The following is a 14,399-nucleotide window of genomic DNA, read 5'->3' as shown; positions in this document are numbered from 1 at the left end:
GTCGCGCTACCCGCAATGTAAAGACAGATGGCACCGCATCGCATCCGTTTCTCATGCGAACCAGAGTTGCATCACCCCCCCCCCCCCCCGCCTTTGCCACATGAACAAACATTGCATCAGCCCCCTCCCCCTTCCCCTCCAGCGCAAACTCGCACATTCGGGGCACATGTAACGGTGAGAACCACTTCTACCTACACATATGTCGCCCATGATAGGCGATGTTAGTCGCAGTATATATGTGGGCCATTGTCAGTGCATGTCGCATCTGTTAGTTTTTCTCAGGGTAGGTAGTCGGACCAAGCAGCAAAACGTTGAACGGTATACTGTAGGTAAGTACGAGTACATTGTTGTGGATTTCATGTCCTTTTTTTTTCTTTGTCATCATTGTATCGTATAAATGTGACCAGCATTTTGATTTCATGGAACCTTTTCTCGCTTATGCTATTTACCGTGCTATTTACCGGACAGTGCTTAAAGCCACGGATCACGTCCCATCTACATCGGACCTCATCGGCAACATAAGGCATTGTCAGTGCATGAAAAGTCAGTACATAACACTTAACGGCTATTTTTCATCCCCTCACCCTCCATCCCTGGCTTGGTTTTCATTCGGAAAAAGTTGTGTTTTGATAGATTTGAATGCCTCAAGCTGGTGAACGGCACGGTGACGTGAACGGGGAGCATTGCAAGCGATTCACAGCCATTCCGCCCCCCCCCCCTCCCCGACCAAAAAATCGGAGGGGCTCTGTCCCCTGCCGGCCCTCCCTTTCGATATCCCGTGCCTATATAAATGCTAACCTTTGGATGATTGTCCGCAGTTGCACAGACCCGGAATCATGAAGGTGCTGCTGGTGATCGCTTTGGCTCAGCTGGCCGTCGGCTTTGAGCTGACCGACCCCGATTGGGTCGCCTTCAAGGTCAGTACCTACCACCAAGGTCATGTCGAGGCTCCGTGTTGGGCATTCTTCAGAGCAAATTAGGGCCGACTGAATACCATGGCCCGCAAGGGTATCAACTTTTAAGTAAAATCCGATACATACATGATACAAGTTGTAAGAATTCTAAGGATACACTACGTTCAGTACGTTTCATCTTCCCTTTGAAGTTCTTCTGACACTGAGGGCGTTACGAAGTTTGGACATTCTAGGACCGTGCAGAGGTTGACTGATGGCTTTGTTTGTCAGGGACCTGACTGACCTAAAAAATGTATGGGGGCCACAACTTTTGCAAAGACATTGGTACTAAAAAAGGCAACTGGGACTGGAGAGCGGTTCCCGTAACCCATGTTTTGCATCAAAATCGGCTAAACATAACGTCATTCTGACGTCATTTGCGGTCGACTTATAGCTAGCTACACAAATTAACACAAGGTGTCAAATCGATGCAGCCGATGTGGCGCTGACAGTTTTGTGTCGATGATACGTTTAACGGTTTGAAGATATCGCAGAACGTCGGTTGGGGGCTTTGTAGAGCCCCCCCCCCCCCTCCCCAGATACGTACGGGCGAAGTCCTGCGCGGGCTATACAAGAACGAGGCATTTCTTAGCACTGACAGTTTCTTCTCAAAGCTGTCTTCTCTCATGAAAAGTCTAAGTAAGACTTGACTGAAGGTCTGACTGAACTTACCATGATGGCTTCTGTTCTGCGTATATGACCAACCCTCAACACTTCCTTTTGAAATGAGCTTACTTTTTTAGATTTTGTTCAGCGATGATAATGAAACAGTGAAATGAAACTACCACTCAACATAAAAATCAGACATCGCCTTTGAGCACCTCCATCCTCCTCAGAGCGCTCATGGCAAAGCGTACTCGCACCCCGCCGAGGAGGCCGCCCGTCTGGCCATCTTCAAGGACAACCAGCGTCTGATCGCCGAGCACAACACCGGCAACCACTCCTTCAAGCTGGGCGTCAACAAGTTCGCCGACCTCACCAACGCCGAGTACCGCCAGCTGCTCGGCCACAGGGCGGCCGAGAGGCGCGGCCTAAAGGCGTCCGTCAAGCACATGAAGAGGGGCGTCACTGAGGCCACCGTAGACTGGCGTGATTACGGTGTGGTGACGTCGGTCAAGGACCAGGGGATGTGCAGCTCACCCTGGGCGTTCTCGACCACCGGCGCTGTGGAAAGCATGTGGGCCCTGGCTGGAAACCCGCTGATTGCGCTTAGCGAGCAGCAGCTCGAAGACTGCTCCTACAGGCAAGTCATCTGCTTCAGCGCACCTTCACGAAACCCCATGTGAAAGTGGCCATCCCATCTTAGCGTCAGTTTTGAGTTGAAACAGCCAAATTGGGTTCCCTGGCTTGCAATTACCGGTTAGGGCACTCGCAACATCGAGAAATGCTTTAACCCTCGCCGGGCCTATTAGTTTTCTATATACGCGCCGGACGAGGGGGGGGGGGGTACGACCCCAACCACGCCGTTTCGCCCCTGGTTTTAAAGCGTCGCGGAAAAACAAGCGAGTGTGCCCTTACGAGACGCAGAGATTGATACCAGATTTTGAGATCCTGGGTCAACCGGTGACCTCTGAGGTCAGGTCAAGTGCCCCAAGGTACAGTTCCGTTTTTGATGAATAACTTCGCAAAAAACGGCCGCAGAGCTGCGATTTTGGCAGCATCGTGTTCGCCTTGCTCAGGCACGTCGAATGATAAACTTTTTGTTTGGGTGAGGTCAACTTAGGGTGTTGACCTCGGGTCACGGTCAGGTCAGCGCCCCCCCCCCCCCCCAGCCAGCAATTCGCTTGGGCTAAACTATGGCAAACGTCGGGCAGCTTGGGCTTAGCTTGGGTTTACCCACTTCGATCAAAACCAATGCATTGTTTACTTGGGCTGAGCTTGGGCATGCCGCAGCTATGCCCGAGTGTGGCCAACTGCAGCTCAGCCCGACATCCGCCCGCTCATCCAAAGAAGGCTCAACTTAGGCGGAGCGCGGGCTGATCAAGCTGGCTATCTCCTTTGGCTAACTGGAGTAAAGCCGGAGTTTAGCCATACTTGATCGGCTGTTCACGCATGCGCATTTCTGCGCCAGTCACGTTTTGCTCGGGCTTACATCGGGCTACCGCCAATCGTCGCACAACTAGGGCTAAACTACGGCTGTCCGGAGCTCGCAGAACGGGCATACCTCCAGCGAAGCATGGGCTTTAGTCGGTGTTCTTGTGTCATTCACCGACTTTAGCCCAATCCCTATCCGACTTTAGCCCGACTAAAATTTCGGGCAAGCCGCACTTTAGCCTGCTTGGGTCCGGACTCGGAGTAAAATTGCTGGCTGGGCCAAGGTCACGAAATTGGTCGACGGAGGTCATGTCGCATATCATTCAATTTGGCAGGTCTTCCGGAGTCCATTGGTGACTTTTTCGACTCGCTAGCTCAATTTGATCGTGATTTATTGACGAAAAACGAATTGACGTCATAAGTGAACCTCTGCACAGTCTTCAGATGTCGCAATTTCGCAACGCCCTCACTGCCAGAGGAGCTTTCACAGGGAAAATAAACTTGCAGGATCTAGTATCCATTACGAGTTGCACAACTTGTATATCCCAGATTTTTCCTAAAGGTCATATGAGGTCAGGTCATTTTCGTGACCTCACCATTATAAGTCAATGGGGAAAAATGAAAACTGCTATTCTGGCGCCGGGAACGATCTCCAACTATCTCAAGCACACAGAATCGTGATTTGATGCACTCCTTAAAAGGTTAGATGCGTCACTTTTACAATGTTGACCTTGCGTGACGCCATTTATGACGTCACCAAGGTCATATTAGTTTTTCGTCAATACCTCCCGAGCAAATTGAGCTAGCGAGTCGGGAAAACCACCAATGGACTCAGGAAGACCTGCCAAATCGAATGATATGCAGCATGACCTCTTTCGACCAACATCGTGACCTGGGGGCGCTGACCTGACCGTGACCTGGGATCAACACCCTAGCGGCCATTTTTTGCGAAGATATTCACCAAAAACTGAACCGTACCTTGGGGCACTTGACCTGACCTCAGAGGTCACCGGTTGACCTAGGACCTTAAAATCGGGTACAAATCTCTGCGTCTAGTAATGGCGCACACGCTCGTTTTTTTCGGCGACGCGCTAGCTCCACCAGGGGCGAAACGGGCGAGGGGGGTTCGTACCCGCCCCCTCCCCCCTCGGCCGGCGCGTATGTAGAAAACCAATAGGTCCGGCGGGGGTTAAGCAAAAACATGTCTGTATATATTCTCAGCAAAACTACTTTCTTTTTGCTTCAGCTAGATCAGGGACGTTATTCCAACATTTTATATGCATATTGCATATACCTACCTACTGGTATCAGTCGTAAACATATTGTTCCATATCCTCGCACTATAGGGGGTGATCCCCCTCGTCTGACTTTGCCCCATGCCGGCCGGCAGCTATGGAAACACGCCCTGTGGCGACGGCCTGGCGTCAAACGCCTTCGAGTACCTGGTGGACGAGGGCGGCATCATGTCGGAAGCTGATTACCCGAGCACCATGGCGTCGTACCCGAACTGCAACTACGACCCGGCCAAGGCGGCCGCCAAAATCTCCTCCTGGGTGCAGATCCCCGAGGGCGACGAGTCCGAGCTGGAGGACGCCGTCGCCAACGTCGGACCGATAGCCATCCGCACCGACGCCTCCCACTTCTCCTTCCAGCTGTACTCCGGCGGTGTGTACAACGAGCCGCACTGCTCCAGCAGCCGCCTGGACCACGCCATGCTGGTCGTCGGCTACGGCACCGAGAACGGCCAGGACTACTGGCTCGTCAAGAACTCGTGGGGCACCGGCTGGGGTCTCAGTGGCTACATCAAGATGAGCAGGAACGCCGGCAACCAGTGCGGCGTGGCCACCGACGCCAACTACCCCTTGCCGTAAACACCTCGACATTATGGCATATGGCAATGCTAAGCATTAGGTATCTGGGTGTGCAATTTGTGCTCGACATCACTTGCGAAAGCATTCCTGAACATATTTTCTTGACTGTGTTCACAAAATGTTATCCTGCGAAATAAAACCCGGGCGACGACGTAACGATCGAACGAAACGGAGTAAACTACAAAAAGTGTGAATGATGAAAGGCAAAATAGTCAAAACTAAGGTATCCATCGGCCACATATAGGGGAGAGCGGGGAGAGTTGTATCATGTCCAAGTTGTATCAGGGCGAATTGTGCCAAACTTATCCAATAGATAGCGCTCGTGACACGACCAGCCGACGAGGTTTTCCGGGCGCCATCTTTCCCTGTTTTGTCGTGTGGCTGGGTGGACGCGTCTCGAGGTGAGAGCCGATTTTATGTTTTTTTAATGTCATTCTAAAAAATTGAGTTGCAAGAAAATGTGTGTTTTGGGCATTTAGATGTGCACGAATTTCAAATATCTCCGTAGCGGTGGTGAGGGTAGGTTCTAAGGCTGCGTTAGTGAAAATGGATTTCTCCAGCTGTCCGCTGTTTTTGAGCACGAGGATGTTTTTTCCAAGATGGCGGCGAGGTACATGTTGTATCAGAGCCGGGTGGGGTATGTTGTAACATGTATGTATGTATGGGTATGTTGCTTTTGATCGCGAAAGCTAAGCCCTGTCTCGCGTTTGTAGGTAGCTAGTCAATACTCGTTCCATTTCGGCACAATGTGTTGGCTTCTTTGCTCTCAGCGGGCCACTTTTGCATCTAGTCTGTTGATGTTTCGTTCGCTTCGATGTTTCGTTCGGATTGCATTGACCTAAGTTTGGTCTCATAAAAGTGAAGCCTTTGAGCATATACATTGTATTAACCCCATTTAATGTTGTTGTTATGTTCAAAACCAGTAGCAAGCACACTCCCTGAAACGTGAAATACCTAGTGATACAAATTACCCCACCATGTGATACAACTCACCCAAGCCATGGGGCAAGTTGTATCAAAAACATTGTTCTATTCGGCAGACCGTAGAAGAAAAACTGGTAGAGGTAGCGGAAAAGTTACTTTGCACAAAAAAGCAGAAGAATCAAGGAAGGAGATAGTATGGAAATAATGAGTTTATCACGGATAGTTACGAGGTTATGGGTCTCGGAGTAAAAACTGATACAACCCACCCCACTCTCCCCTACATAGGCCCAGGCTTCTACAATATATATACTTTTTAATGTGCCTTCAGGAGCTTCTGCATTGCTATTCACTTGGATTATTACGAGTGCAATTTTCAATTTAATATACCTACTTTATGTGTACCTACCTGTCACTAGAGGATTGAATTAAAGTAGTGACTTTTAAATATGACTTTCTCTAAAAGAAGCTCAGCTTTCACGCATTTCAATATTCTCCCATTGACTTTAATGGACAGGTTATGTCCCGTTCCCATTGACAGGGCGCATGGTGGCGCACGTTGATGGAGGCTGGAGCTTGCAGCTGTCCTAAGTTTTGCCAAGATGGTATGCTGGTGAGCCTGCCGAAGAAGACGAGATCATTCTGAGGTACATCTGATATGAGCACATCGATCTCAGCTCTCAGCTTATGCCTACCCATGTTACCGCAGTGCACACTTAGCACACCTACCTACATCACACACTTCGACTTTCAAGCAGACATGTGCATGGATCCGAGTGATGGATCTATGATCTCAGTGGATCCTGAAGCAAAGTACAGGTTGGGATATATGATCCCACCGGATCCGGCGTGAAAAATACATCTTGGATCTATGATCTCATATGATCTGACGATAAATTAAGAACATGGATCTATGATCTGAGTGGATCCCACCATGCACCACATTTGAAACCATGTTTTAAGGGGTTTCTATGCCAATAAGTGACACAAAACTATGGATTATGACGTGCGATCACATAAAATCACTAAAACAGAACGTTTGTGAGTTGAAACAAGTGATTTTTTTGGGATATATGTGTTAACAAAAAATAATTGAGGATCTGTGATCTCACTGGATCTCAAGCAAAAAATGAGACTCGGATCTGTGATCCATATGGATCTCTCGATAAATTACAGAGCTGGATCTATGATCCCGTCGGATCCGAGATCAGGATCCCTGGGATCAGATCCCAGATCCATTTTCTCGGATCCATGCACATGTCTGCTTTCAAGTGATTTCCTCCCTACTTCGCAAGAATGGTCGCCAATTATTACTCCAACTCTCATATTATTTTATCCGCTCCCGGGTTCATAGTGTGTCACCCACACCCTTTTGGGCGTACTGTATGTTTTACTAAAACATACAGCACGACTTGTGGCGAAACACTGCCCAGGCGCCACCTGTCGGCGTGACAAGCACTGCGAGTGCGGCTGTTCGCCGAGCCGGCGCTGGAGACCGCTGTGCTGCCACGGTCCCGTGCACTGCTCAGTACGATCGAGAAGGCGGCGACATCTATGTGACCACGGGGATTGTTGGCTGATGTATCTAGTCAATGAGCAACCACCATCTATCGAGAGAAGCATGGTGGTCCAGGTAAAAATTTATCGGACCTAAACAAAAATTCAAGATGAAATATAACATTCCCCAAGCTATGAAGAAAGACAGGTCACCCCACCCGTTACAGATTACTCGAATTAGGCTATCGTAACTCACTTGACATCGCTCTTCCAGTTAACACATTCGCCCCCCCCCCCGCCGGATGGGGAGCTAGGTAGTAGGTAGTTATATAGGGAGCCCGCTATCACCGGTCGTAGCTCCGGGGTAGCCCCCGGAGCTACCTTTCCGACCGGGGAGAGCTGGCCTCGCTGGTCTCATACCTTCTCAAAGCACTAGACAGGCCACCGACGCTGGCTCTTTGCCCGGGCGCCCCACCTGACTACCCAGACCCACTCAGTGGTGGGTCACAGACCCTTATGTGGCCACTATACTCGTTTCCTGTGATCAACCATATTCTAGCCGGACAGGCCAACCAATAGGGTAGGGTGGGGCAAAGCGCCCACCCTAACTTTCCAGCCTCAGTATCTCTTTATCTTGCAAATTTGAAGGACAACCAGGTAGCTGATCCGGTAGCTCATTTTCTATGCTTTCTTCGAATAACACATGAGAAACATGTGGGATGTATAGTTTTTGAGATATGCCGTACGATCTGAGAGGACTACAAATCGGGCGTTTTGCCCCACCCGTGGGGCATAACGCCCAATCCTAAAAGTTTCATCACTCTTTTGATACTCTGGCAAAATAATGTAGCATTCATCCATTCCCCATTTCGTTAGACTTCAACTCGACAGATCTAACACCATAAAAAAACATCCTAAACACTGCTGTCGGGCCCACCCCACTCTTAGTCCACCCCACTTATTCAGTCAACGCCTGTCATTGCCTTGAGGAGCGGAGATCATTCTTGCGAATAAATCGTTCCAGACAATACTAACCAGAAAATTGCATATTCAATCAGAATCCTGAGCATTAGAAACGTATCCCGCCACTCACTTTAAGCCCAAAATGCTCGCAGTTACCCGTGCTGTATTACTCCCATTGGCCCATGATGGGCGCTTTGCCCCACGGCAAAGTGGGCGTATTACCCCAACAGCACACCAAAATCAGGCCTGTCAGATTGTGTTGTAAACAAATACATGCTCAAAACGTAGCTTAAAGCTACAGGTTCGACATAGCGATATTTCATTGCCTTCTTTAACCCTCGCCGGACCTATTGGTTTTCTACATACGCGCCGGCCGAGGGGGGGGGGGGCGGGTACGACCCCCCCCCTCGCCGTTTCGCCCCTGGTGGAGCTAGCGCGCCGCGGAAAAAACGAGCGTGTGCGCCGTTACGAGACGCAGAGATTGGTACCCGATTTTGAGGTCCTAGGTCAACCGGTGACCTCTGAGGTCAGGTCAAGTGCCCCAAGGTACGGTTCAGTTTTTAGTGAATAACTTCGCAAAAAACGGCCGCAGAGCGCCGATTTTGGCAGCATCGTGTTCGTCTCGCTCAGGCGCGTCGAATGATATACTTTTTGTCCGGGTCAGGTCAACTTGGGGTGTTGACCTCAGGTCAAGGTCAGGTCAGCACCCCCAGGTCACGAAGTTGGTCGAAAGAGGTCATGTCGCATATCATTCGATTCGGCAGGTCTTCCTGAGTCCATTGGTGGCTTTCCCGACTCGCTAGCTCAATTTGATCAAGAGTTATTGACGAAAAACTAATATGACCTTGATGACGTCATAAATGACGTCACGCAAGGTCAACATTGCAAAAGTGACGCATCTAACCTTGCAAGGAGTGCATCAAATCACGATTCTGTGTGCTTGAGATAGTTGAAGATCGTTCCCGGCGCCAGAATAGCAGTTTTCATTTTTCCCCATTGACTTATAATGGTGAGGTCACGAAAATGACCTGACCTCATATGACCTTTAGGAAAAATCCGAGATATACAAGTTGTGGGACTCATAATGGATACTAGATCCTGCAAGTTTCATTTCCCTGTGACATCTCCTCTGGCAGTGAGGGCGTTGCGAAGTTGCGACATCTGAAGACCGTGCAGAGGTTCACTTATGACGTCATAGGTCAGTGACCTGACCTGACCCAAAAATGCGGTTGGTGTCAAAAGATCCGGCTTGGATCAAAGGTCAGGTATGCCAAGTTTCAGCTCTCTATCGCCAGCGTGTTCGGAGCTATCGCGAAAAAAACCCTATGGGGGGGGGCGGCACCCGCCCCCCCCCCTCGGCCGGCGAGGGTTAACCCTCGCCCGTATTGGTGTTTTTCCAGCCGCGAACGTATAAGGGGGGGGGGGGGGGGGGGTCCGTTGGACCCCCCCTTGCCGTTTCGCCTCTGATCGAGCTAGAGCTTCGCGGAAAAAACGAGCGTGTTGCCCGGAACGAGAGGAAGCCGATGATGCCTAATTTTAAGGTCCTAGGTCATTGGTTGACCTTGCAGGTCAGGTCAATGACCCAAAAGTCGGGAAAATCGGACCTGTTAGAACGTCGTAAAGTGTGGCTGCTATGGGGTTTTTCGGGGCGCTGATCACGGATATCATGTTAGTTTTGATCACGGATGATGTCTTTATGCATTTAGTCCAGGTCGGGTCAGGTCAGGTTAGGTCAACCAGTAGGGGTCCTGCCGGGTATTCCTAGTAGGTGTCAACCGCCTCTGACAGCTTCGTAACATGTTACGAAGGCACCAAAACTACTTCGTAAATGTTCATATGGTTGCTAAATTCGAATTCAGCTCCAAAAACTGGCCTAGAAACATGTAAAACTCGAAAAAGTGAACCGAGGTCACCAAAGGTCAGTGACCTGACCTGACCTTCAGGTGACCTTGACACCCACCCTAATGCATGGGGGCAACATCATGTCACATGTTTGAACGCTTGAAACCACGAAAAGACTGCAAACGCGCGGCTAACGCGAGCCGACATACGTCGAATCGCGATTCCGGCCAAACATGGGTCTCGTAAAGTAGGTCACAGGTCAAAGGTCATTGGGGTCAGGGTCATGAAATTTTCAGGGTAGGTGTAAAATTGATTAACGCGAGGGTACAGAAAGTTTCGTGGCGATCGGCCGCTTTTTACGCGAGTTATTCGCGAAAAACCATGGGGGGGTCCGTTCGACCCCCCCCCCCCCTATACGGGCGAGGGTTAATCTCTATCAGACAAGTTTTAGCAGTAAGGAAGCATATATTTCCTAAAAATGTAAGAAATTTACTAATCTTTATCTTACGTCCAGAATCACCCTACTTGTGGAACCAAAAACGGGAGTACAAGCAGACTGCTGAGTGTTCTTGAAAATGGCTATCAAGGATTCTTTGAAAAGTCGAGCATTTCACAAAAAAGAGGGGTAGGCGTTTTACCCGCCCTGCAGGCGCTTTACCCCACTCTACCCTAATGCTGTCGAATGCACCAAAGCACTGATCAACCCGTGTCGTATGTTGGTATGTAAATACACATTACACATGCATATAGTCAATCTATCATAACTGGTTAGCTACTTGCAAAAAAAAAACGTGATTTTGATCAGCAAACCCCTATTCAATCCTTCACTTCCATTACGTCCTCTTTGACCTCGTTGTGTTCTGCCAGTCAGTGACATGACATCCGAATAAACGGCACATTTTCGCATAGGCACTCGCGACTTCAGTCCAATAATGTGTTGTGGCGCACTACAGAAGGTTGCAACACTCCGTCTGTAGGTGATACCTGATTTATTTCGCAATTCTTCTACCGTGCGGTAAGAAGCACAGAACAGCTACCGATTCATTTATAACATTTCATATGAATAAAAATGCTCAGTGTCTGCTTTTGTCGCGATCGACCGCAGGCGCCGATCAAAAATATTGATCCAGTTGTCCCACGAGTCATTTGTCGCTAGGAAGATTGTTTCACACTGGCCCAAGGTGAGAATTTGATGAGCAGAATCAGACTTCAGTCATATCCGGATTCAGCCGTGATGCTCATATTTATGTCATGTATTCTAAAACGTTGAAATCTTATTATCCTTTATCACGGCCAAACTAAGGACAAGCAACCGCATGGTTTTAGAGTGGCTAATCTCTCCTGTGTTCTCTCTCGGGCTATGTCGAGAGAATCGGATTCAGTGTGCCACGGTTAGTGGATTTTTGTTGGTCTGCAGATAGAGAAAGCCCGTCTCGTCCACTGAGTCATTCTGTTTGTTGTGTTGGAAGACCTTGGAAGTAATACGACAACTGAGCGATAAGCAAAATGATATAATGATAAAGCGACAGCCAAAATGATATTATATAGCATATTTAGGACTACTATAGCATATTTCACAAAGGTTTATGAAGATTCACTAAGCATGCTTTTTCGAATATTCCCGTGATAACATGGGTCTCTGAATAACAATCTTAAACAACACCTCTTAATCACAAAAAGAGAACTAATATAAAGAACCCTACATCTTTCACTTGAGCAGGCACCAACAGTCCACACTTATGCATCAGATATCTCCACTCCTTATCTCGACAAGCCGATCTCCATGCGCGCACTTCCTGCCCCACCCAATACGCTACCCGCCACACTGAACTGGACCCCGCGGCGGTTATGGTAATTTCCGCTGGACGGCCGGCCGCTCACACAACATGAATAGGCTGCCTCAGACCGACTCACTTCCGAGGTCGCTGGGCCGGTGGATTGGGCGTTTTCCGCCAGAGCCGCCGCTACCCGGCGGAAAATGGTAGTGGTGTCAATTTCAGAAAACGTATGTCCAAAGTCCGTCCAATGTCCAATGCTTACGTCGATTGTCCGTCCAAAAATGTCCAAGCCAGCCATTTGTCCAAAGATGTCCGACACCTACGCAATAGTTTACACTCAACACTGTTATTTATATTGCTTTTCATGTACCGTTACAAGCTCAAAAGTGTTAATCATATCGAAAGCTGAGGTTTCCAATAGCCAATCAATGGTGTTTGTAAACACGACTACTTTTAAAAATGTTGAGGTGTAGCAAACGATTGTCCAAAGTTGTCCAAAGCCTGCTGCCATTGTCCAACCGAATTCCGATTTGGACATTGGACAAAATCGGAATCCCGAAGATTCAAGTTCCGATTGACACCACTAGAAAATGGGCCACAGAAACTGGCGGCGAATCAAGGGGCAATGGCGGGTAGCGGCGGTGGCGGCTCGAAATTCGAGAACGCGTCCACACGTCGCGTTGGACAGAAATCGTACCCATGATGGTTTTTACATGACCCAAGTGAGGTTGCTTGATGATGTAAGCTCGCCAGTTGATTTTGACTTTAAATGTTAGCGGCACAGGCAAGAAACAAAAATAAAAAGCGTGTTGCTAGTTAGCCGTAGCAGCAATATCGGGAATGTCAGTGACACGATTACCTATTCCTATTCTATGTCTATTCTTATTCCGAGCGCCCAGGACGATATTTTGATCGCTACCTGGTGCACACAGAGCCGCAGCGAACCGAATCTCGACCTCGATGCTCTGTTCCAATTGAATAACTTCGTGACATCTACCGAGACGGGAGGGAGGTCCAACATATGGCGAGGGATGGATCGTCACGGATGGCTGATCACCCCACCCTTGTCCGCACCGGCCCCATCTCACCTCATCGCGGGTCATTCCACATCACCTAGCCCGTCCGACCGACCTGGCCACGCTTCAGTTCACCTCATTCGCCTCTGTTCGATCTTCTTTCAACACACAGTTGATCGACTCAGTTATAACTGGAGACTCATTCTGCCCTATATCTTCAGCGGTGGTACAGTCGTGTACAGGTTGATGGTCCTCTAATCTTTATCCACCGGGTTCCTATGGCTCAGCATTGGCAGCAGCCGTGGTACCGGTAGGCTGTGCCGCATGACCCGAAAGTTATGCGGCACAGTCTACCCACGCCGTTTGACATCGGCTCGGGTCGCCGGGTGGAGCGCTTTGTAGACCAGCTGTTGCGTCAGACCAGCGCGGGGGGGAGGGGCTCGTCTCAGTGGTTGGCGTGGGCTGGCGAGTGGTGTGGGGCGTGTTGGTGGACCATGGGGGCTGGTCGGGTGCGTGTGGTCACTTCCTGGACCTGCATTGCACATTTTGCGTCGCTTAACAATGGCATTCCTGTTTGATAAGCACAATGCACGAAAGACCCAGCGAATATAATTTACTTTACTTGTGCATTGTGCAAAACGTGATTTGGCACGGTATAGAGGCAACCATAGGTCTTGTGCCTATGCATGATATTTAGGCAATACATTTAGGAAAACGGTAGATTGATACTGGATGTCAATTCGTACGCTAAATGTCGGCACGTATTAATGAATGATGAATGAATCAATCAATCAAACAATCAATCGACATGTATAAAACCGCAACCACTAGTAGCAATCAAACCATCCTAACTCGGAAAAGCAGCCGGAGCCCTGATGAGGCTCGAACCGGGACTCCACGCTGTAAATTTTGCCTATGATCCATCACCATTCCACCAAGCTAGAGTGACCGGCACCCGAACCCACAAAAACATTAATTGACTTTGCCGCCGACCTCCCGGCCCCGCCGCCCGCCCGGCCAGACTTTGTCCCGGCCATAGCCACCGTCCGGTGTAGCTCAGCGTAGGAGTGCGCGACTGTCAAACTGACCGGTAGTGAGGGGCCCGGTTCGAAACGCTTCGGATGCTGGATGTTTATTTCTCGTTGGGAGGCTTTGCGTTTAGTCCACTTTTCAGAAAGAAGATCATTTGGTGACTGACCTGTTTTCTTTCTTTGCTGCAATTCATGAGGAGACCGTATGCACCCTTACCTGTCCTTCGGCACCCCACTTGGGAGATGGGTGGTTGCCCCCCCCCCATGGGTTTTGTGAATATATCTAAAACGAATTTTGGAGGGGGGATACGATCGGTTCTATGCGACAAGTGACCACACACGCCCAGCCCCAGGTCCGCCCGCTCACTCCCTCCCCATATCACCCCCTCCCCACACCACACTCCAGCCCGCCTCATCCACCGAGCCGAGCAATGACGAGCCTCAGCGCCCCGGGGCGCGACCTGTCAGCGAAACCGGCGGGGACGCGGGCGGC

At 49.6% G+C, this 14,399-nt stretch overlaps 1 protein-coding gene across 1 annotated transcript; it reads left to right on the top strand.

Moving 5' to 3' along the window:
* Nucleotides 1-232: 232 nt before the first annotated feature.
* On the top strand, nucleotides 233-5,752 carry LOC122392605 (procathepsin L-like). Its single transcript, XM_043387659.1, has 4 exons — nucleotides 233-329; nucleotides 819-917; nucleotides 1,790-2,196; nucleotides 4,378-5,752. The coding sequence occupies exons 2-4, from the start codon at nucleotides 837-839 to the stop codon at nucleotides 4,856-4,858; spliced, it is 969 nt and encodes a 322-aa protein (XP_043243594.1). The 5' UTR covers nucleotides 233-329; nucleotides 819-836; the 3' UTR covers nucleotides 4,859-5,752.
* The last annotated feature ends 8,647 nt before the right edge of the window (nucleotides 5,753-14,399 follow it).

This window comes from Amphibalanus amphitrite, unplaced genomic scaffold, assembly GCF_019059575.1.
Source record: "Amphibalanus amphitrite isolate SeventyFive unplaced genomic scaffold, NRLGWU_Aamphi_draft 000493F_arrow, whole genome shotgun sequence".
Classification (NCBI taxonomy): Eukaryota; Metazoa; Arthropoda; class Thecostraca; order Balanomorpha; family Balanidae; genus Amphibalanus; species Amphibalanus amphitrite.
Note: the sequence above shows the minus strand (reverse complement) of the source record. Positions and strands in the feature narration are given on the sequence as shown.